This window comes from Rhinopithecus roxellana, chromosome 10 (assembly GCF_007565055.1).
Source record: "Rhinopithecus roxellana isolate Shanxi Qingling chromosome 10, ASM756505v1, whole genome shotgun sequence".
In the NCBI taxonomy this organism is placed as follows: Eukaryota; Metazoa; Chordata; class Mammalia; order Primates; family Cercopithecidae; genus Rhinopithecus; species Rhinopithecus roxellana.
Window position 1 is genome coordinate 61,982,744 of NC_044558.1, and position 22,394 is coordinate 62,005,137.

General features: G+C 46.7%; 1 protein-coding gene across 1 annotated transcript; it reads left to right on the top strand.

The window, feature by feature from the left end:
* The first annotated feature begins 15,824 nt into the window (after positions 1 to 15,824).
* Positions 15,825 to 19,565, top strand: LOC104679722 (tubulin alpha-1B chain). Its single transcript, XM_010385409.2, has 4 exons — positions 15,825 to 16,057; positions 17,628 to 17,850; positions 17,965 to 18,113; positions 18,409 to 19,565. The coding sequence occupies exons 1-4, from the start codon at positions 16,055 to 16,057 to the stop codon at positions 19,387 to 19,389; spliced, it is 1,356 nt and encodes a 451-aa protein (XP_010383711.1). The 5' UTR covers positions 15,825 to 16,054; the 3' UTR covers positions 19,390 to 19,565.
* Positions 19,566 to 22,394: the final 2,829 nt, after the last annotated feature.

Sequence of the window (22,394 nt, forward strand, 5' to 3'; positions counted from 1 at the left end):
TCTATTAAAAATACAAAATTAGCCAGGCGTGGTGGCACATGCCTGTAATCCCAGCTACTTGGGAGGCTGAGGCAGGAGAATCACTTGAACCTGGAGGTTGCAGTGAGCCAAGATCACGCCATGGTACTCCAGCCTGGGCAACAAGAGTGAAACTCCATCTCAAAAAAAAAAAAAAAAAAAAAAAAAAAGATGAGGTTTTGCTATGTTGCCCAGACTGGACTCAAACTCCTAGGCCCAAAGGATCCTCCTGCCTCAGCCTCCCGAGTTGTTGAAAGGCACCACTGTGGCCGGGCGCGGTGACTCAAGCCTGTAATCCCAGCACTTTGGGAGGCCGAGACGGGCGGATCACGAGGTCAGGAGATCGAGACCATCCTGGCTAACACTGTGAAACCCCATCTCTACTAAAAAATACAAAAAACTAGCCGGGCGAGGTGGCGGGCGCCTGTAGTCCCAGCTACTCGGGAGGCTGAGGCAGGAGAATGGCGTGAACTTGGGAGGCGGAGCTTGCAGTGAGCTGAGATCCGACCACTGCACTCCAGCCCGGGCGACAGAGCAAGACTCTGTCTCAAAAAAAAAAAAAAAAAAAAAAAGAAAAAAAAGAAAGGCACCACTGTATGCCACCATCCCTGGCTGAAATTACCTATTTCCTGGTTCACTGGAGTGGAGGAGAAAAAAGGAAGTAATCAGAAGAGAAATTCTACAAGTTCCACCACTAAATCTAACTGCCAACGGATTAATCCCTCCTCGAATTCTGGCTTTCTCCTGTGTATCAGCAGATGAACATTGTGCTCCTTTCCAAGGTGAACCCCTCCATGGTGCACTAGGCGCCTTCTCATTTCACTACTCTAAAGCTTTGCTCCTTTTCCTCACCACATGGATTTTACCTTTTGGTTTTTTTCTCATTAGCAAATAAATATGCTAAAATAGCTCCCACTTTAGAAACAAAAACAAAAACAAAACCCCTCCTTTTATTGAACATCCCTATCCAGCTCTCCTGGTTATTACTCTTCTTTCTAACCCCTTAAAGCAAAAATCCTCAAAAAAAGGTTTTAAATTCTCCTTCCTCCACTTCTTTGCCATGAATTCTCTCTTGAACTTACCCCAATAAGGCCTTAATTCATCCCTATTGCTCCACTGAGGCCACTCTTGTCCAGGTCACCACTGAAATCTAATAGCTGATTCTCAGACCCCATGTTACCCAGCCTCCCAGAAAGCAGTTCAGAAAGCATAGTTATCACCTGCTCCTGCTTGAAACACTTTCTTCATTTGGTTTCCAACATATCAAACTCTTCATTATTTTCTTTCTTCTGTTTTTTTTGGAAACACAGTCTCACTCTGTTACCCAGGCTGGAACGCAGTGGCACGATCATGACTTACTGCAACCTTCACCTCATGGGCTCCTACGTCAGCCTCCCAATTAACTGGTACTACAGGTGCACACCACCACGCCTGGCTAATTTTTGTATTTGTTGTAAAGAAGGGATCTCCCTATGTTGCCAGAACTGGTCTCCAACTCCTGGGCTCAAGCAATCCTCCCACCTTGGCCTCCCCAAGTGCTGGTATTATAGGTGTGAACCACTGCACCCAGGCCATTATTATCTTCCAACATCACTGTCTGTTCCTTTTACTTTACACTACTAGATCCTCTTCCTAATTTTTATAAGCTGGAGTGCTCTGGGGTTCAGTCCTTGGACCTCTTCCTTTTTTTTTTTTCAGACAGAGTCTCGCTCTGTTGCCCAGGCTGGAGTACAGTGGCGCATCTCAGCTCACCACAACCTCTGCCTCCTGGGTTCAAGCGATTCTCCTGCCTCAGCCTCCCGAGTAGCTGGGACTATAGGCCCACGCCACCATGCCCAACTACATTTTGTAATTTTAGTAGAGACAGGGTTTCACTATGTTGGCCAGGCTTGTCTCGAACTCCTGACTTTGTGATCCACCCACCTAGTCTTCCCAAAGTGCTGGGATTACAGGCATGAGCCACTGTGCCCAGTTGGATCTCACCTGTTCCCCAGGTGATCTTATCCACTTTCTATACTGATGACTTCTAAATTTATCTCCAACATGACCTCCCCTCTACACTTTTTAACCAACTATTACTGCCTAATCAACATCTCTACTTAGATTTAACCCACTGCATCTCAAACTTAACATGTCTAAAGCTGAACTTATGATTATTTCCATTTCTCTATACCTCCTTTAGTATTCCCCAGTGTTGCTCAGACCAAAAATCTAGGAGTCATGATTGACTCCTCTTTCCTTCTCACAGCCAAAACTCATTAATAAATCCTGTCAGTTCTATCTTCAAAATATACTCAAAGGGCCGGACGTGGTGGCTCACGCCTATAATCCCAGCACTTTGGGAGGCCAAGGCAGGCAGATCACGAGGTCAGGAGATCGAGACTGTCCTGGCTAACATGGTGAAACCCCACATCTACTAAAAATACAAAAAAAAAAAAAAAAAAAAAAAAATTAGCTGGGTGGGGTGGCACACGCCTGTAGTCCCAGCTACTTGGGAGCCTGAGGCAGGAGAATCACTTGAACCCAGGAGGCGGAGATTGCAGTAACCCGAGCTCACACCACTGCACTCCAACCTGGGCGACAGAGCAAGACTCCATCTCAAAAACAAAACAACTTACATTTCCATCACTTCTTACCAACTCAACAATATCACCATGATTCAAGCCACTATCATCTCTTGTTTGCATTACTGCCCGTTCTCTTCTAGTTTGTCTTCTTTCTTCCACTCTTAACCTCCTGTGGTTTACTCTCACAAAAGCCAGAGCAATGCTCTTAAAATCTAAAATAGAACATGTCACACCTTTGCTCAAAACTATCTAATAGCTTCTCATTATTTTTAGAATAAAACACAAAATCTCTCCGTGCCTAACAACACTATTACATGAGCTAGACCCTGGCTACCTCTCCAATCTCATTTCATAACACTCCCCTCCTGACTCACTACTCTGCTCTGGCCTCATTGACCTTCTTGTTACTGCTTTGAAAAGATATACATATCCAGTTTCCAGTCCAGCATAAAAGAAGCTTGGAAGTCACCACTCCATGATAACAACAAGTAAAAGCTGAACAAAGTAAAAAATCAACAGCTTCCTTTTTTTTAAACTGCTTCATGCAGAGCAGGGCTAAGTCATAGGCAGTGCATCCAGAGCTGCCAACAACTCTTTATAGATCTGTAGGAGAAACTAGGTCAAAAAAGTAAAGGAGGCTGGGCGTGGTGGCTCACGCCTGTAATCCCAGCGCTTTGGGAGGCCAAGGCAGGTGGATCAAGAGGTCAGGAGATCAAGACCATCCTGGCTAACAGGGTCTCTACTAAAAATACAAAAAAATTAGCCAGGCATGGTGGTGGGCACCTGTAATCCCAGCTAATCCAGTGGCTGAGGCATGAGAATTGTTTGAACCCGGAAGGTGGAGGCTGCAGTGAGCCGAGATGGCGCCACTGCACTCCATTCTGGGTGACAGCAAAACTTTAAATAAGAAAAAAGAAAGAAAAATCACATAATCATATCAACAGATGAAGAAGAAGCATCTGACAAAGTCCAACACTCATTCATGATAAACTCTCTTGGTAAACTAGGACACAGGATAATTTTCTCGACTTGATCAAGAATATCCACAAAATCCCTACAGCTAACATTATACTTAAAAGTGAGAAATCAGAAGCTTTCCCACTAAGGGCCGGGCGCGGTGGCTCAAGCCTGTAATCCCAGCACTTTGGGAGGCCGAGACTGGCGGATCACGAGGTCAGGAGATCGAGACCATCCTGGCTAACACGGTGAAACCCCGTCTCTACTAAAAAATGCAAAAAAACCAGCCGGGCGAGGTGGCGGGCGCCTGTAGTCCCAGCTACTCAGGAGGCTGAGGCAGGAGAATGGCGTAAACCCGGGAGGCGGAGCTTGCAGTGAGCTGAGATCCGGCCACTGCACTCCAGCCTGGGCGACAGAGTGAGACTCCGTCCCAAAAAATAAAAATAAAAAAAAAAAAAAAAAGAAGCTTTCCCACTAAGGTCAGGAACAGGCAAGCATGTCCCTTCTCACCACTCCAGCGAGACTTATTTTATTCACCGTTATATCAACTCAACACTTATAAATAGTACCTGCCATGATAGGCTCTCAATAAATACTTGTCCAATAAATAAATAAATAAAAATAGACACCATATTGTTTTCTATATATTTAATACAATGGACACTTTCTGGTCTTTACCCTATTTAACCTGTAGCATTTGACACTGCAGCATTTGACACTGTACTTGCTCAAAACTCTTTACTTGGATTGTAAAACCCCCAGTTCTTCCTCTTTGATCATTCTTTCTCAGACTCCTTTTATTTGTTTGTTTATTTATTTTTGAGACGGAGTCTCACTGAGCCGCCCAGGCTGGAGTGCAGTGGTGCGATCTCAGCTCACTGCAACCACTGTCTCCTGGGTTCAAGTGATTCTCCAGTTTCAGCCTCTTGAGTAGCTGGGATTACAGGCACCCGCCATCATACCCGGCTTTAGTAGAGATGGGGTTTCAGCCTGTCAGCATGTTGGCCAGGCTGGTCTTGAACTCCTGACCTCAGGTGATCCGCCTGCCTTGGCCTCCCAAGGTGCTAGGATTATAGGCACGAGCCACCGTGCCTGGCCCAGACTCTTTTTTTTTTTTTTTTTGAGATAGAGTCTCGCTCTGTTACCCAGGCTGGAGTGCAGTGGCACAATCTCGGCTCACTGCAATCTCTGCCTCCCGGGTTCAAGCAATTCTCCTGCTTCAGCCTCCTGAGTAGCAGGGACCACAAGCGCACGCCACCACACCTGGCTAATTTTTGTATTTTTTTAGTAGAGATGGGGTTTCATATGTTGGTCAGGATGGTCTCGATCTCCTGATCTTGTGATCCAGCTGCCTCGGCCTTCCAAAATGCTGGTTTTGCAGGCGTGAGCCAACGTTCCCAGCCCCAAACTCCTTTTATAAGCTCATTTTCTCTACTTTAAATGTGATCATTCTTTCAATTCCTTACTAAGGCCAGGTCCTCTATCTACTTCAGGGTTCTCTATTAAGACCACCACTTTCAGCCAGGCATGGTGGCTCATGCCTGTAATCTCAGCACTTTGGGAGGCCGAGGCGGGTGGAGGGTGGATCATGAGTTCAGGAGTTCAAGACCAGCCTGGCCAACATGGTGAAACCCTGTCTCCACTAAAAACTCAAAAATTGGCTGGGCCTGATGGCAAGCACCTGTAATTCCCAGCTACTTGGGAGGCTAAGGCAGGAGAATTGCTTGCACCCAGGTGGCAGAGGTTGCAGTGAGCCAAGATTACACCACTGCACTCCAGCCTGGGTGAGAATGAGACTCCGTATCAAAAAAAAAAAAGAGAAGGAAAGAAAGGAAAGAAAGGAAAGGAAAGGAAGGAAAGAGAGAAAGAGAGAAAGAGAGAAGGAGAGAAGGAGAGAAGGAGAGGAGAGAAGGAAAGAAGGAGAGAAGGAAAGAAAGAAAGAGAAAAGCACCACAAAAAAAAAAAAGAAAGAAAAGCAGCACTTTCCTAGTCCTACACATTCCCCCTGAGTTGTCTTATCCACTCCCATAGTTTAATTACCATTTTCATACTGAAAGTTCAAAATCTGTGTCTCTCTCTCCTCTCCATATCTGCAAGCATGTTTGCCTAACAGATACCTCTAAGCATATGTACTATAGACACTTAAACCTCAAAATGTGTTAAAAACTGACCTTTTCTTACTTCCCGCCCACTTCTTTCTTCAATAATTTGATCTCAGTGAAAAGTACCACGATTCACCCAGTTATTTAAATGAGAAACCTTTGCCGGGTGCAGTGGTTCACACCTGTAATCCCAGCACTTTGGGAGGCCGAGGTGGGCGGAAAGCTTGAGGTCAGGAGTTCGAGACCTGCCTGGCCAACATGGTGAAACCCGGTCTCTACTAAAAATACAAAAATTAACCAGGTGTGGTGGCACACATCTGTAATCCCAGCTACCTGGGAGGCTGAGGCAGGAGAATCGCTTGAACACGGGAGGCAGAGGTTGTGGTGAGCTGAGATTGTGCCACTGCACTCCAGCCTGGGCAACAGAGTGAGACTCTGTCTCAAAAATAAATAAATAAATAAATAAATAAATAAATAAACCTACAAAATAACCTCTATTCCTTACTTTACCTCACATCCCATATCCAATCAATCACAAAGTTCAATATTCGACTTTTAAAAAATTACGTATTAAGCACCTACTATGTGTCAGGTATTGTTCTTGTCTCTAGGGATAAAGTCTGCTTGCACTGGCTTAGATTATAAGGACATTTACTGTTTCCTTTATTCATTAATATTTATTTAGTTTCCTTAATTTATTATTTAATTAATAAATGTGGAGATAAGTTGGTTTTAAGGTTGGGTTGATAGCTTCACAATATCAGACCACTGCACTGAACTGGCATCTTTATGATTCTCTTTGCATTAGATCCTCAAGGTCTTAAGTTGGCTCTAGGCATTGTATCCTCAAAGAACATTTCCAAAGGGAGAAAGCAAAGGGAGAGGGGTGAAACAAAAGGGATTTCCTCAAGGGGGTAACCTCTTTATCTGAGAAGAAAACCATTCCCAGAAACTCCTCAGCTGACTTGCCTCTTTATGTCCCATTGGTCAGAATCGGCTCCAATGATGAAGGAAACTGAAAAAGCAAGTATCTGGCAAAGGGAAACAAGGTTGCATTAATTTGTCCCCGGGGACTGAGCTCAGGAATACCCTTTGATCAGTGGCAGTTTAAAGGAGGTTCTCTTAACAAGGAGGAATGGATGAAGGTGGTTTTTGAAAGGGCAACCAAGATTGACTTCCGCAAAAAGAGACATGGAGTTTACATAAAAGAAGAAACTTTAAACAAGTAAATAAATGTACAAACAAGGTAATATCAGATTCTGTAAGAGTTGTGAAATAAGAGTGGTGTGATAAAAAGTGGTGGCCGTATTTTGAAAGTAAATTGACAACATTAACTAATGGGACTGAATGTATGAGAAAAAGGTGATTCCAAGTTGATACTGATTCCCATTCATAAATGAAGCTCGAGAAAGATAATTAAGGGTCTGAGGTCATACCACTATTAACTGACAAAGCTAGAATTGAATCTAGTCCTGACACCACCAAAATCAATTTTCTATTTCCTACACTCCCCCCCCCTTTTTTTTTTTTTTGTTTGAGACAGAGTCTCACTCTGTCACCCTGGCTGGAGTGCAATAGCATGATCTCTGCTCACTGCAACCTCCACCTCCTGGGTTCAAGTGATTCTCATGCCTTGGCTTCCCAAGTAGCTGGGATTACAGGCACGTGCCACCAGGGCCAACTAATTTTTGTATTTTTAGTAGATGGGGTTTCGCCATGTTGGCCAGGCTGATCTCTAACTACTGGCCTCAAGTGATCCACCTGCCTCGGCCTCCCACAGAGCTGGGATTATAGGCCTGAGACACTGCATCCCAAAGTCAATTTTCTTTCCCCAATACCATCTATCTGTGGAAAAGCATATGCAAATTTGTAACATTGGGATAAATAACAATGAAGGTCAAGTATTTATAAATAGTTAATACTTGGTAAATCGTTGCCATTTGTTACTTTGTTTTTACTTGTACAGCTAGTGAAATGAACAAAATATTTTGTAAACTTCTGTGTCTAAACCACACTATGGAAACTATCAAAAACAGTTACCCACTGCTTAGAACAGTAGCAAATGGCCATGATATTATGTAGCAAAAAACACTCAAAGCAAACAGTTACAGGCCTGAAAGAGTACAACAAAAGAAAGGCTTATATAATCAATTAAAATGTGCAGACAGATTGGGCCCAGTGGCCTGTACTGCAGTCTCAGCAGTTTGGGAGGCCAAGGTGGGAGAATCAATTGAGCCCAGGAGTTCGAGACCAGCCTGGGTAACATAATGAGACTCCACCTCTACAAAAATAAAAAATTAGCCAGGCAAAGTGGTGCTTACCTCTAGTCCCAGCTACTGAGGAGGCTGAGGTGAGAGGATCACTTGAGCCTGGGAGGTGGAGGCTGCAGTGAGCCATGATCATACCACTGTAGTCCAGCCTAGGCGACAGAGTGAGACCCTGTCTTGGGGGAGGAAAAAAAAAGTGAAGACAGTAAATACGACTGTGTTTATGTTCCAGACATAGATAACTACTATTTACTCGTGTGTGTGTGTGTGCGTATAGGTATGTATAATAAATAGAGGCTGAGCATGGTGGCTTATGCCTATAATTAATCCCAGCACTTTGAGGCCAAGGCGGGTGGATCACTTAAGGTCAGGAGTTCAAGACCAGCCTGGCCAACACTGTAAAACCCCATCTCTACTAAATTACAAAAATTAGCTGGGTGATGGTGGCGCACATCTGTAATTCCAGCTACTAGGGAGGCTGAGGTGGGAGAATCACTTGAACCTGGGAGGCAGAGGCTGCAGTGAGCTGAGATGGCATCACTGCACTCCAGCCTGAGCAACACAGCAAGACTCTGTCTCAAAAAAACAACAACAACAACAACAACAACAAAGGCTGGGCGTGGTGATTCACGCCTGTACTCCCAGCACTTTGGAAGGCCAAGGCGGGTGGATCACGAGGTCAGGAGTATGAGACCAGCCTGGCCAATATGGTGAAACCCCATCTCTACTAAAAATATAAAAAATAGGCTGGGCACAGTGGTTCATGCCTTTAATCTCAGCACTTTGGGAGGCCGAGGTGAGTGGATCACCTGAGGTCGGGAGTTCGAGACCAGCCTGACCAACGTGGAGAAACCCTGTCTCTACTAAAAATACAAATACAAAAAATTAGCTGGGCGTGGTGGCGCACGCTCGGGACGCTGTGGCAGGAGAATCGCTTGAACCTGGGAGGTGGAGGTTGCAGTGAGCTGAGATCACGCGCCACTGCACTCCAGCCTGGGCAACAAGAGCGAAACTCTGTCTCAAAAATATATATATATATTGATTGATTGACAGACAGATAGATGTAAAATCAGCCAGGCGCGGTGGCGCATACCTGTTGTTCCAGTTACTCGCGAGGCTGAGGCAGAAGAATCACTTAAACCTGGGAGGCGGAGGTTGCAGTGAGCCGAGATCATGCCGCTGCACTCCAGCCTAGGAGACAGAGAGAGACTCTGTCTCAAACAAACAAACAAAACAAATAGACCTATGTAGGTTAAGTATGGATTTAAAAAAAAGTCAGACTTTCCTGTCAGGTAATAAAGAGGAGGCAGACTGGGCATGGAGGCTCATGCCTATAATCCTAGCACTTTGGGAAGCCAAGGCGGGCAAATCACTTGAGGCCAGGAGTTCGAGACCAGCCAGGGCAACATGGCAAAACCCTGTTTCCACTAAAAATATAAAAAATAGCCAGGTGTCGTGGCGCCTGCCTGTAATCGCAGGTACTTGGGAGGTTGAGCCACAAGAACTGCTTGAACTCATAAGGCAGAGGTTTCAGTGAACTGAGATTGTCACTGCACTTGCAACAAAGCAAGGCTCTGTCTCAAAAAAGAAACCAAAACAAACAAACAAAACAAAACACAAAAAAAAAAAACAAGAAAAAATAAAGAAAGAAAAGGAAAAAGAGGCAAAATAAATTTATCATTATTCAATATTCTTCTGGCATAAAAATGTGTTACAGTTGGGTGTGGTGGCTCACGCCTGTAATCCCAGCACTTTGCGAGGCTGAGGCAGGCAGATTACACTGGTCCAGGAGTTTGAGACCAGCCTGGGCAACGTGAAAAAACCCCATCTCTACAAAAAAAAAAAAAAAAAAAAAAAAAAAAAAAAAACCATATATATAAAACTACCCAGGTGTGGTGGCACGTCTATGGTCGCAGTCACTCAAGAGGCTGAGATGGGAAGATCCCTTAAGTTCCGGAGGTGGAGGCTGCAGTGAGTTGACTTCCCACCAACGCACTCACTCCAGCCTAGGCAACAGAGCAAGAGAGACCCTGTTTCAGACCAAAAAAAAAAAAAAAAAAAGTTAGGGAAACAGAAGTATAGGGGAGCCAGGCCAGGCGCAGTGGCTCACGCCTGTAATCCCAGCACTTTGGGAAGCTGGGTGGATCACGAGGTCAGGAGATCAAGACCATCCTGGCTAACACAGTGAAACCCCATCTCTACTAAAAATACAAAAAATTAGCCGGGCGTGGTGGCGGGCACCTTGAGGCAGAAGAATGGCGTAAACCCGGGAGGTGGAGCTTGCAGTGAGCCGAGATTGCACCACTGCACTCTAGCCTGGGTGACAAAGCCAGACTCCATCTCAAAAAAAAAAAATAATCAATTCCATCTTAAAACTAGCAAGGTACATTTCTTGCCAGTCATGATCCATGGTCATAAGATGTTTACAGCTAAGGAAGCAGTTTTTTTATTGTTGTTGTTGTTGTTGTTGTTTTTTGAGACAGAGTTTCACTCTTGTCACCCAGGCTGGAGTGCAATAGCGCGATCTCAATTCACTGCAACCTCTACCTCCAGATGTCAATTGATTCTCCTGCCTCAGCCTCCCACGTAGCTGGGATTACAGGAGCCCGCCGCCACACCCGACTAATTACTGTATTTTTAGTAGAGATGAGGTTTCACCATGTTAGCCAAGGTGGTCTTGAACTCCTGACCTCAGGTGATTCACCTGCCTTGGCCTCCAAAGTGCTGGGATTACAGGTGTGAGCCACCATGCCCGGCAGGAAGCAGCTTAATAATGCCTGCAAGGAGAGTTTGAGATCAATCTGGGAAACATGGTTGTCCTCTACAAAAATACAAAAATTTCCTGGGCGCCTGTAGTCCTAGCTACTTGGGAGGCTGAGGTAGGAGGATTGCTTCAGCCAGGAGGTCAAGGCTGCAGTGAGCTGTGATCATACCACTGCTCTCCATCTCCAACGTAGGCTACAGAGCAAGACAATGTCTCAAAAACAAAACAAAACAAAAAAAAGACGCCTATAAAAGTAGAGTTTAGACAAGGCTTGGTAGTTCAGGCCTATAATCTCAGTACTTTGGGAGGCCAAGGCTGGAGAATCGCTCAAGGCCAGGAATTCAGACAAGCCTGGCCAACATAGCAAGACGCCATCTGGGAAAAAAAAAAAAGGAAAAAAAAGCACCCTCTGAGTACCAATTGATTTTTACTCTTCCTAGGACCTTTAATCACTATCTTGTTATTACTAATCTTTTGCCCTTGCTTGTTTAACCTCTTGAAGTTTGTGTCTAGTAGATTACAACAATCCAACATAAAGAGGATGCTGGCACAAGGCTTCCAATCCATACCATCTTCTGACCTAGGAAATAAAGACATCTTGCCTTTAGGCCCGTCAGATCAGGCATCCAAAGATTTTTACTTCTTCAGTACTGGGCAGGGCTATGCCCATTGAATCATCAGAACATCGCTGGGCGTGTAGATCACAAGGTCAAGAGAACGAGATCATCCTGGCCAACATGGTGAAACCCTGTCTCTACTACAAATACAAAAATTAGCTGGGCGTGGTGGCATGTGCCTATAGTCCCAGCTGCTCAGGAGGCTGAGGCAGGAGAATTGCTTGAACGGGGAGGCAAAGGTTGCAGTGAGCTGAGATCACTGCCACTGCACTCCAGCATGGCGGCAGAGCAAGACTCCATCTCAAAAAAAAAAGAATCGGCCAGGTGTGGTGGCTCACACCTTGTAATCCCAGCACTTTGGGAGGCCGAGGCAGGAGAAACCCCGTCTCTACTAAAAAATACAAAGGCGGGGCACGGTGACTCATGCCTGTAAACCCAGCCCTTTGGGAGCCCAAGGTGGGTGGATCACCTGAGGTCGGGAGTTCAAGACCAGTCTGACCAACATGCAGAAAGCCTGTCTCTACTAAACATACAAAATTAGCTGGGCGAGGTGGTGCATGTCTGTAATCCCAGCTACTCAGGAGGCTGAGGCGGGAGAATCGCTTGAACTTGGGAGGCAGAGGTTGCGGTGAGCTGAAATCGTGCCATTGTACTCCAGCCTGGGCAACAAGAGTGAAACTCTCTCTCAAAAAAAAAAAAAAAAAATCATCAGAACATCATGCAAACATGGACCTCCCGTGGCTCCCTAGAAACCAACTGCAAATTCTTTTTTTTTTTTTTAATTTTTTTTGAGATAGAGTCTCACTCTGTCTTACAGGCTGGAGTGCAGTGGCGTGATCTCGGCTCACTGCAACCTCTGCCTCCCAGGTTCAAGAGATTCTCCTGCCTCAGCCTCCGTAATAGCTGGGACTACAGGTGTGTGCCGCCATGCCCAGCTAATTTTTTGTATTTTTAGTAGAGATGGGGTTTCACGGTGTTAGCCAGGGTGGTGTGCAGTGGCCTGATCTGGGCTCACTGCAAGCTCCGCTTCCCGGGTTCACTCCATTCTCCTGCCTCAGCCTCCTGAGTAGCTGGGACTATAGGCGCCCGCCACCACGTCCAGCTAATTTTTTGTGTGTTTTTAGTAGAGACAGGGTTTTGCCGTGTTAGCCAGAATGGCCTCGATCTCCTGACCTTGTGATTCGCCTGCCTCGGCCTCCCAGAGTGCTGGGATTACAGGCATGAGTCACCGAGCCCAGCCACCAACTGTAAATTCTTAGGAGAGAATCCTGTCCCAAAGATCCATGTCCACTGTCAGCAGGAAGAAGTTACAAAAAATGACCTTCACCCTTCATCTCCCCTTAAGATTAGAGAAGTAGAGGAGAAGAGTAGAGGAGGTGTTATGTTAGGGAAACAGGAACATGAGAGCTAGGGTAACATGGCCAGGCACGGTGGCTCACAACTTTAATTCCAGCACTTTGGGAGGCCGAGGCGGGCAGATCACCTGAGGTCAGGAGTTCGAGACTGGTCTGGCTAACATTGTGAAATCCTTTCTCTACTAAAAATACAAAAATAGGGCCGGGCGCGGTGGCTCAAGCCTGTAATCCCAGCACTTTGGGAGGCCGAGACGGGCGGATCACGAGGTCAGGAGATCGAGACCATCCTGGCTAACACGGTGAAACCCCGTCTCTACTAAAAAATATGAAAAATTAGCCGGGCGAGGTGGCGGGCGCCTGTAGTCCCAGCTACTCGGGAGGCTGAGGCAGGAGAATGGCGTGCCCGGGAGGCTGAGCTTGCAGTGAGCTGAGATCTGGCCACAGCACTCCAGCCTGGGCGACAAAGCGAGACTCCGTCTCAAAAAAAAAAAAAAAAAAAAAAAAAAATACAAAAATAATCTGGGCATTGTGGCAGGTGCCTATAATGTCTGCTACTTGGGAGGCTGAGACAGAAAAATCGCTTGAACCCGGGAGGCGGAGGTTGCCGTGCGCCGAGATTGCGCCATTGCACTTTCACCTGGGCGACAAAAACAAAACTCTGTCTCAAAAAAAAAAAAAAAAAAAAGGGCTAGGGTAACGCAATTTCAAAATCAATTCCAAATTTAAACTAGCAAAGCATATTCCTTACCAGATACCACCCGTGGTCATAAGATGTTTACAGCTAAGGAAGCAGTTTAATAATGCCAGCAAGGGACCAGGCGCAGTGGCTCATGCCCATAATCCCAGCACGTTGAGAGGCCGAGATGGGCGGATCACGAGGTCAAGAGATCCAGACCATCTTGGCTAACACGGCGAAACCCCGTCTCTACTAAAAATACAAAAAATTAGCCGGGCGTGGTGGCAGGTGCCTGTAGTCCCAGCTACTAGGGAGGCTGAGGCAGGAGAATGGCGTGAACCTGGGAGGCGGAGTTCACAGTGTGCCACTGCACTCCACCTTGGGTGACAAAGCAAGACTCTATCTCAACAACAACAAAAAAAGCTGGCAAGGACAAACTCCTATGACAACAAAATGCTCAGATGTCCCAATATCACATAACAATTCCCCTCCCCAACTTTTTTTTTTTTTTTTTGGAGATGGAGTTTCGGTCAAAAAAATAAAATGAAATAAAAAGAAGTTCTCTTTTAGTTTGATTACTCTGTGAAACCTGAGGTATAATCAAGACCTAAAAAAAAAAAACAAAAAACAAAAAGGCCCTCAAATACTTCCTCATTTACAACAGGAGAATACACAGATAAAAGCTAATAGTTTTAGGAAGGCATCTGGGGAGACATATAGGCCCCTGGGAGGAAATCCCTGAAGTGGCGGCTCTGATAATCTGCAGAGAGCTAGAAGGGAGGTTCTCCCCTCCCCCATAAAAATCTATCCCAAGACCATAAACTACATCGCTAATCCTTGGAAATACATAAAGTGGTTAGGGTTAAAGGGTGGCTTCAAAATGGTTCTAGCAGAAACCTATTGCGCTTACTAAACTATTCAAATTTTTTGCCCAGAGATAGCTTTTCTGGATAAAATAGCTTTATCCAGAGCCGACAGCAAAATGGAGTTCAGCAGGGTGGTTCCCTAACATTCATTCTTCCCGTTAAAGCAAGCTAATGATTTTCAGATTCATTTTAAGAATAAGAGTGGGGGTGGTCCTATGATAGTGGGTTATCAGAACTTATTAATATTAGTGTCACTAAAATTGGTATACCATCCCTCACTGCTAAAATTGACAGGCTTAATTTTTTTTTTTTTTAAGAATAAGAAGAGGGACAAAACAAGTGAGAACAATATTCAAATATATTCCTGCCTCCTCTACCCAGTTGGAAAAATGTGTGCAAATTTGGAGTTTGAATCAAATGCCTTTAACAAGACTACCAAAACTATCAGAAATAAACAAGAACCTCTTGGTCTGCAGATCAGGTTCAGATGGGTGGACACACACATATATAGACATACACATATATAACTCCTTACAACATACACTTATTAACCACATAAATTTGCTATTTGTCTGAAATTCGGTGCGAAGGATGAAGGCTGCACCAAATTTTAATAGGCTAATAACTGAATATGAACTATGAATTTTTAGTGTTTTAGGTTTAACCTTTTTGTTCCTCATATACTGGGCAGATATTCTGAATAGTAACATCAATATGTTTCGGCTAGGACCATTTTAAAGCCACATTTTAAACCTAACCACCCTCTGCATTTCCAAGGATTAGCAATGTGGTTTATCGTCTTGAAATAGATTTTCCGGGGGGGGGGGGGCGGAGGGAGACCTAGTCTACTTCTATAATGTGGGCCTCCAAGCACTAAGCTATAACCAATTGATGTATCTTGACACAAGGCCAAGCAGTCTTACTTACAAAACTCTTAAGGTGCACAAGGAATCCCTACTTCCTAACATCCTTCAGTGTCAATTTATTTCCTCCCTATCCAAGTCTTTCCTCACTTCTTCAACTCAGCTACCACCTCTGAAATGTGTTTTTAAATCTCCTTTTCAAAAAGCCCCTAGGATTGTTCCATAAAATTGATGGCTTAGATCTAAAATTGGGGCCTACTTTGCCCTTTTAACAGCTTCAATGTTAAATGCTTGGGCACTCTTCGAATGACTGAATATCTATCTACTTTCAGCATTTGGTACTCCTACTTTAGAGAACAAGTCATTACAGTAAACCATGTACACCTATACGGTTTTCTGAAGCGTTTTTCACATTATCAGGTAAGTACAGAATGCACTGCCTTAAAAGGAACTGCGAAAATAAAAAGGCAAAACTCACTGACAAACTGTCGCAACACGAAATTAATCAGCTGAGCTATCCGAACCACAACTTTCTGCATTTCACGGTGCTTCGTCTTTCAAATTGTATGGCTCTCTCAAGTCCTAGGCTTCCTCCGAATTAAGGCAAGCCTCGTCACCCATTCCCTGGTCCGTGTCTTTCCGACTCGCGCCCGCCCCTCGCCAGGCCCTCGCAGCCATGCGCCGCACACTGCAGCACTGGCGCGCGCGGCCCGCAGGCGTGGCGGACCCCGCCCCGCGGCCGCGCGAAGGGAGGGGGCTCGGGGCCCGGAGCCCGCCTCTGCGGCGGCCAGGCCGGGCGCCGAGTGGGCGCACGGGGCCGGAGGAGGGGCCCGCGGCCGCGACACCGCCTGTGCCCGCCCCCACTCCGCAGCCGCTACTTAAGAGGCTCCAGCGCCAGCCCCGCCCCAGTGCGTTACTTACCTCGACTCTTAGCTTGTCGGGGACGGTAACCGGGACCCGGTGTCTGCTCCTGCCGCCTTCGCCTCCTAATCCCTAGCCACTATGGTGAGTAAGCCGCGCGGCTCCCGGCTGCTTTCAGGGAAGCAGGGAAAAGCGAGCCGGCGGGACGCGGGGGCCCTATATACAGCCGGGGAGGCCTGGTTCCAGAGCCCTCCGTTTGGAGGGCAGAAAACAAGACGAGAGGCCAGGGCGGGAGTGGTGAGACCTCGGTGTGTGTAAATAGCTGGGGCCTGGAAAGGTCGAGGGGCGCCAGGATTTCTTATCGGACTCTGGAAGGGATGAAGGGGCTCCGGGTGCCTTCCGCCGTATCCAGAGCTCTCTTTCAGCGCGTAACTCTGTACTGGGAGCGGTCCCTTGAGTCCCTGCAGTCCTTTCCAGCGCATGCCCTTCCCCCGCTTTGGGTGGACGCGCGCGCGCGGACTCTTAACATCTTCCAGCCTTCACTTCCTCTTGAGCGCGAAAAGCGGGGGTGGGAAGCAGCTGGAGACAAAAGCGCGCACGCGCGACCGTTACCTTCACGCCGTTCCTGGGCGGGAAACCGCCACTGCAGTCTACGCATGCGCTCTGGGTCGCGGCGAGACTAGGGCTACAGGGCGTGTCTCCTGTTAACCTGAGTTTTCTTTTTTTAATGAAAGCAATAAGAGGAATGTGGGGAAGGGCCCTGTCAATGTACCGCTATACACCAGTGAATTAGGACAGTTCGACCACAACAGTCTGTAGTGGCCACCTGTCTCTCTGCTGCGTTAGGAATTCAGGGGAGCAGGTGGTGGCAGTGAGGGATTTTGAGGAAACGGAAATCGGATCTTGACCCAGATCTGGGCCGCCGATAATCCCCAACTGCGCTCATACTGCTGTGGAGGTGTTAGGCCCAGCCCGATGCCGGCGGGCAAGGGAGGATGGGCGGCCTGGGCAGCGCCTTTGCAGACGTGGCCATTTCGTGCCTCTGCAGCGCCGCCGGGGGGCGCGAGAGCGCGCGCCCTGAATTGCGCATTCATCCTATGCCGCAGAGCCCCGCCCGTTGTCCCTGCGGACAGACATTTCTTCTGCGCTGGCCTGGCCACGTGCTTCCTGTGCTAGGAGCTGCCCGGAAATGTGGCCACCTAGTCTAAAGTGGTATTCTGGGGCCTGAGCGCTGGGTGGATGCCCACCTTCCTGTCTTGGTCTTTCAAAGGAGGAAGCTGTGACTGAGCTGTATTGGTTTGGAAGGAGGCCTTCCCAGTTTAGGATGGGAAGGTAACAGTCATTAAAAGCAATGTAGACGATAAGCTGTTTTCAGAAGAGTAGTACGTCTTATGTCGCTTTAAAAAAGGAAATTTGTTTTAAGATTACGTGAGTAGCCTAGGTAACACAGCCAGACCTCATCTCCACAAAAAAAGATGAAAAAATTAGCCAGGCGTAGTGGCCTGTGCCTGTGGTCCCAGCTGCTCCAGAGGCTGGGGTAGGGGGATGACTCAAGCCCAGGAGGTTTAGGCTGCCGTGAGCCTAGACGGCATCACTGCACTCAAGCCTGGGTGACAGACCTTATCTCTAAAAAAATAAAGATTGCATGAATATTTTGTTCCACCTGACAGTCACCAATAGATTAAACTGTGATATCTTTTTTTCCTTCCCACAGCGTGAGTGCATCTCCATCCACGTTGGCCAGGCTGGTGTCCAGATTGGCAATGCCTGCTGGGAGCTCTACTGCCTGGAACACGGCATCCAGCCTGATGGCCAGATGCCGAGTGACAAGACCATTGGGGGAGGAGATGACTCCTTCAACACCTTCTTCAGTGAGACGGGCGCTGGCAAGCATGTGCCCCGGGCAGTGTTTGTAGACTTGGAACCCACGGTCATTGGTGAGTTGACCTCAGTAACCCAAGTGAGATCCCAGGATGCTGGGACAGGAGGTCTGTCCTGGGGGCTCCGCTGGTCACTCACCCACTCCCTCTGTCCTTCTCTCCCTCCTCCAGATGAAGTTCGCACTGGCACCTACCGCCAGCTCTTCCACCCTGAGCAGCTCATCACAGGCAAGGAAGATGCTGCCAATAACTATGCCCGAGGGCACTACACCATTGGCAAGGAGATCATTGACCTTGTGTTGGACCGAATTCGCAAGCTGGTAAGCACAATATATAAATACGCATTTAATGCGGCGAGATGGTTCCAGTGCAAGTTGGGTGGAGTGACTGACATCATTCTTCAGCACCTACCAAAATGTGGAATAGACTGCTTACTATGTTCATTGGTTCTAAATCAGATAGTCCCCTAGGTTATGGACAGTTTGTGGATATGTTTGTTTTCCCATTTCCTTATGCTTATGTCAATGAGATGGTCCTTAATCTAAGAACTTTAAATAGAAATTCTAAGAGAATGTGTCTTGGCATTAAAATAGTAATTTTTTTATTTCCCTACAGGCTGACCAGTGCACCGGTCTTCAGGGCTTCTTGGTTTTCCACAGCTTTGGTGGGGGAACTGGTTCTGGGTTCACCTCCCTGCTCATGGAACGTCTCTCAGTTGATTATGGCAAGAAGTCCAAGCTGGAGTTCTCCATTTACCCAGCACCCCAGGTTTCCACAGCTGTAGTTGAGCCCTACAACTCCATCCTCACCACCCACACCACCCTGGAGCACTCTGATTGTGCCTTCATGGTAGACAATGAGGCCATCTATGACATCTGTCGTAGAAACCTCGATATTGAGCGTCCAACCTACACTAACCTTAACCGCCTTATTAGCCAGATTGTGTCCTCCATCACTGCTTCCCTGAGATTTGATGGAGCCCTGAATGTTGACCTGACAGAATTCCAGACCAACCTGGTGCCCTACCCCCGCATCCACTTCCCTCTGGCCACATACGCCCCTGTCATCTCTGCTGAGAAAGCCTACCATGAACAGCTTTCTGTAGCAGAGATCACCAATGCTTGCTTTGAGCCAGCCAACCAGATGGTGAAATGTGACCCTCGCCATGGTAAATACATGGCTTGCTGCCTGTTGTACCGTGGTGATGTGGTTCCCAAAGATGTCAATGCTGCCATTGCCACCATCAAGACCAAGCGCAGCATCCAGTTTGTGGATTGGTGCCCCACTGGCTTCAAGGTTGGCATCAACTACCAGCCTCCCACTGTGGTACCTGGTGGAGACCTGGCCAAGGTTCAGAGAGCTGTGTGCATGCTGAGCAACACCACAGCCATTGCTGAGGCCTGGGCTCGCCTGGACCACAAGTTTGACCTGATGTATGCCAAGCGTGCCTTTGTTCACTGGTATGTGGGTGAGGGGATGGAGGAAGGCGAGTTCTCTGAGGCCCGTGAAGACATGGCTGCCCTTGAGAAGGATTATGAGGAGGTTGGTGTGGATTCTGTTGAAGGAGAGGGTGAGGAAGAAGGAGAGGAATACTAATTACCCATTCCTTTTGGCCCTGCAGCATGTCATGCTCCCAGGATTTCAGCTTCAGCTTAGCTGACAGACATTAAAGCTTTCTGATTAGATTGTTTTCACTTGGTGATCATGTCTTTTCCATGTGTACCTATAATATTTTTCCATCGTGTCTCAAAGTAAAGTCATTAACATCAAAAGCTTTGTTTCCTGTGTTTTCTAAAAGTGTCTTGGTTTTTGGATTCATCTATATTTGGAGTATAGAGTCTGCAATTTGCTGGTGGTGTCAAGGATCCTACTTCCTGTGCAGTCACCCCTAGGGAAAAGGAAGCTCAAGGGACTAGAAAGGCAGAAGCCCTAGATTCTCAGACTAGTTTACCACCTCATCCCTTGGTGTAGGGGGCAAGAGACTGATGAAAGTCATTCTCCTAATCTAGAGCTCATTTAGCTCTTCAGAGTATGACTGGGTGGTTACTAATGAGTTATGTGTGGGAAGTATACGTTTTGAATATCTGTTAAGTTGGCTGCTGTTCAGAGTGGCCTGCTAACCTTGTTAGTGTAATTAAGAAATTTCAAAGTGATCTTTGGCTGGTCATGGTGGCTCATGCCTCTGATCCCAGCACGAGGACGAGGCAGGTAGATTACTTGAGCCCAGGCATTCAAGACCAGCCTGGGCAACATGATGAAACCCCGTCTACAAAAAAATACAAAAATTTGGGCGTGGTGGTGTGTGCCTATAATCCCAGCTACTTGTGAGGCTGACGAGGTTGAGGCTGTGGTGAGCTGTGATTGTACCACTGCGCTCCAGCCTTGGTGACAGACCGTCTTAAAAAGCAGTGACCTGGGAAAACATCTGACTGTAGGAATGTTTGAGGGTGGTGAAGTAAAGGCAGTTTCGAGCCCTATTGTGATAGGAAAAAGTAGGACCAGAATTCATGGTGGTCAATAAAAGTCATGCTAAGAAAGAAGGCTAAACAATAAGCCATATGCATTGGTGGGAGAGGACTGCATTACATGAGGGTAAAGTGGCAACATTTGTAAAGGTTAGGATAAAAATGTATAGCATTTGGCATGGTTTACATCCTTTCAAATATTTTGGCTACATGTAAGACTTGTAGGCACAGAGAATGTAAATAGAGGATTTAACCTAGGAGAAAATGTAGATTTCAAATCCGTAAAGTACAGGAAAATTGTGGCTGCTAAAGACCTTGATGGTTGCTAAAGACCAAGAAGACTGAAAGAATGCATAAGGCTTTTTTTGAAAAAGCAGAGAAGAGGCCAGGCACAGTGGTTCATACCTGTAATCCAAGCGCTTTGGGAGGCGGAGGCAGGTGGATTACCTGAGGTCAGGAGTTTGAGACCAGCCTGGCCAACATGGAGAAACCCCATCTCTACTAAAAATACAAAATTAGCTGGACGTGGTGGTGCACCCTTGTAATCCCAGCTACTCGGGAGGCTGAGGCAGGAGAATTGCTTGAACCTGGGAGGAGAAGGTTACAGAGGAGGAGGTTACAGTGAGCCAAGATTGCGCCATTGCACTCCAGCCTGGGCAACAAAAGCGAAACTTCATCTCAAAAAAAAAAAAAAAAAAAGGAGGGAAGTCTACAATTTTCCCAGGTTTTTTTTTTTTAGCCCATAAATCCTACAAATTTACAAAATAGCCCTCCCTATCTGTGGGTTCCATATCTAGATTTGACTAACTGGATTCAAAATACTTGGAAGCAACCGGCCCTAGTGGTTCATGCCTATAATACCAGCACTTCGGTCAAGGCAGGAGGATCACTTGAGCCCAGGAGTTTGAGACCAGCCTAAGGAGACCCTGTCATTACAAAACAAAAACCAAAACAAATTAGCCAGTGTAATTGTGCTACTGCATTCCTGCCTGGGTGCCAGAGAAAGACCCTATCTCAAAATATATGTTTGGAAAAATGGATAGTTGTGTCTGAACTGGACATGTACTTGTCCCCTTTATTCTCTAAATGATATAGTATAACAATTATTTACATAGCATTCACATTGTATTAGGTATTATAAGTAATCTGGAAATGACTTAAAGTATACAGAAAGATGTGTGCAGGTTACATGGAAACACTAGAGCTCTCTATATAAGGAACTTGAGCATTCATGGATTTTGGTATCCTCCAGGGATACTAAGGGATGACTGTAGCTCTTAGCTCCAAATATAATCTGATTTGGCATGAACAATTCAGAGAAAAAGCTTTGGTGGGGAGCCTGTAGGCCTAGCATAGCAACACAAATGTAGCCATCACAGGCTCCAAGGGAAAGCAGACACCTTTATTTTTTATTTTTGTTTATTCATTTATTTTTGAGATGGAGTCTCGCTCTGTTGCCAAAGGCTAGAGTGCAGTGGTACAATCTCAGCTCACTGCAAGCTCCACCTCCCGGGTTCACGCCATTCTCCTGTCTCAGCCTCCCAAATAGCTGGGACTACAGGTGGCTGGGACTATAGCCCGCCACCACGCCTGGCTAATTTTTGTATTTTTAGTACAGACGGGGTTTCACTATGTTGGCCAGGCTGGTCTCGAACTCCTGACCTCGTGATCTGCCCACCTTGACCTCCCAAAGTGCTGGGATTACAGTCATGAGCCACTGGGTGCTCCCAGCTACAGACACCTTTAAAGAACGGAGAGGCCTGGGCATGGCAGCTCACGCCTGTAATCCTATCACTTTGGGAGCCCAAAGTAAGTGGATCACCTGAGGTCAGGAGATCGAGACCAGTGAGGCCAACATGGTGAAATCCCAACTCTACTAAAAATACAAAATTAGCTGGGCATGGTAGCCTGTGCCTGTAGTCCCAGCTACATCAGGGGCTGAGGCAGGAGAATCACTTGAACCTGGGAGGCGGAGGTGGCAGTGAGCTGATATTATGCCACTGCACTCCAGCCTGGGTGACAGAGTGAAACTCTCAAAAATATACAATAAAAAATTTTAAGCTGGGCACGGTGGTTCACTCCTGTAATCCCAGCACTTTGGGAGGCTGAAGCAGGCGGATCACCTGAGGTCAGCAG

Excerpts from the sequence above, each read along its gene's own strand:
- LOC104679722 (XM_010385409.2), top strand. Across the intron at positions 17,851-17,964 it reads CTTGGAACCCACGGTCATTG|ATGAAGTTCGCACTGGCACC; the intron begins GTGAGTTGACCT and ends TCCCTCCTCCAG. Across the intron at positions 18,114-18,408 it reads TGGACCGAATTCGCAAGCTG|GCTGACCAGTGCACCGGTCT; the intron begins GTAAGCACAATA and ends ATTTCCCTACAG.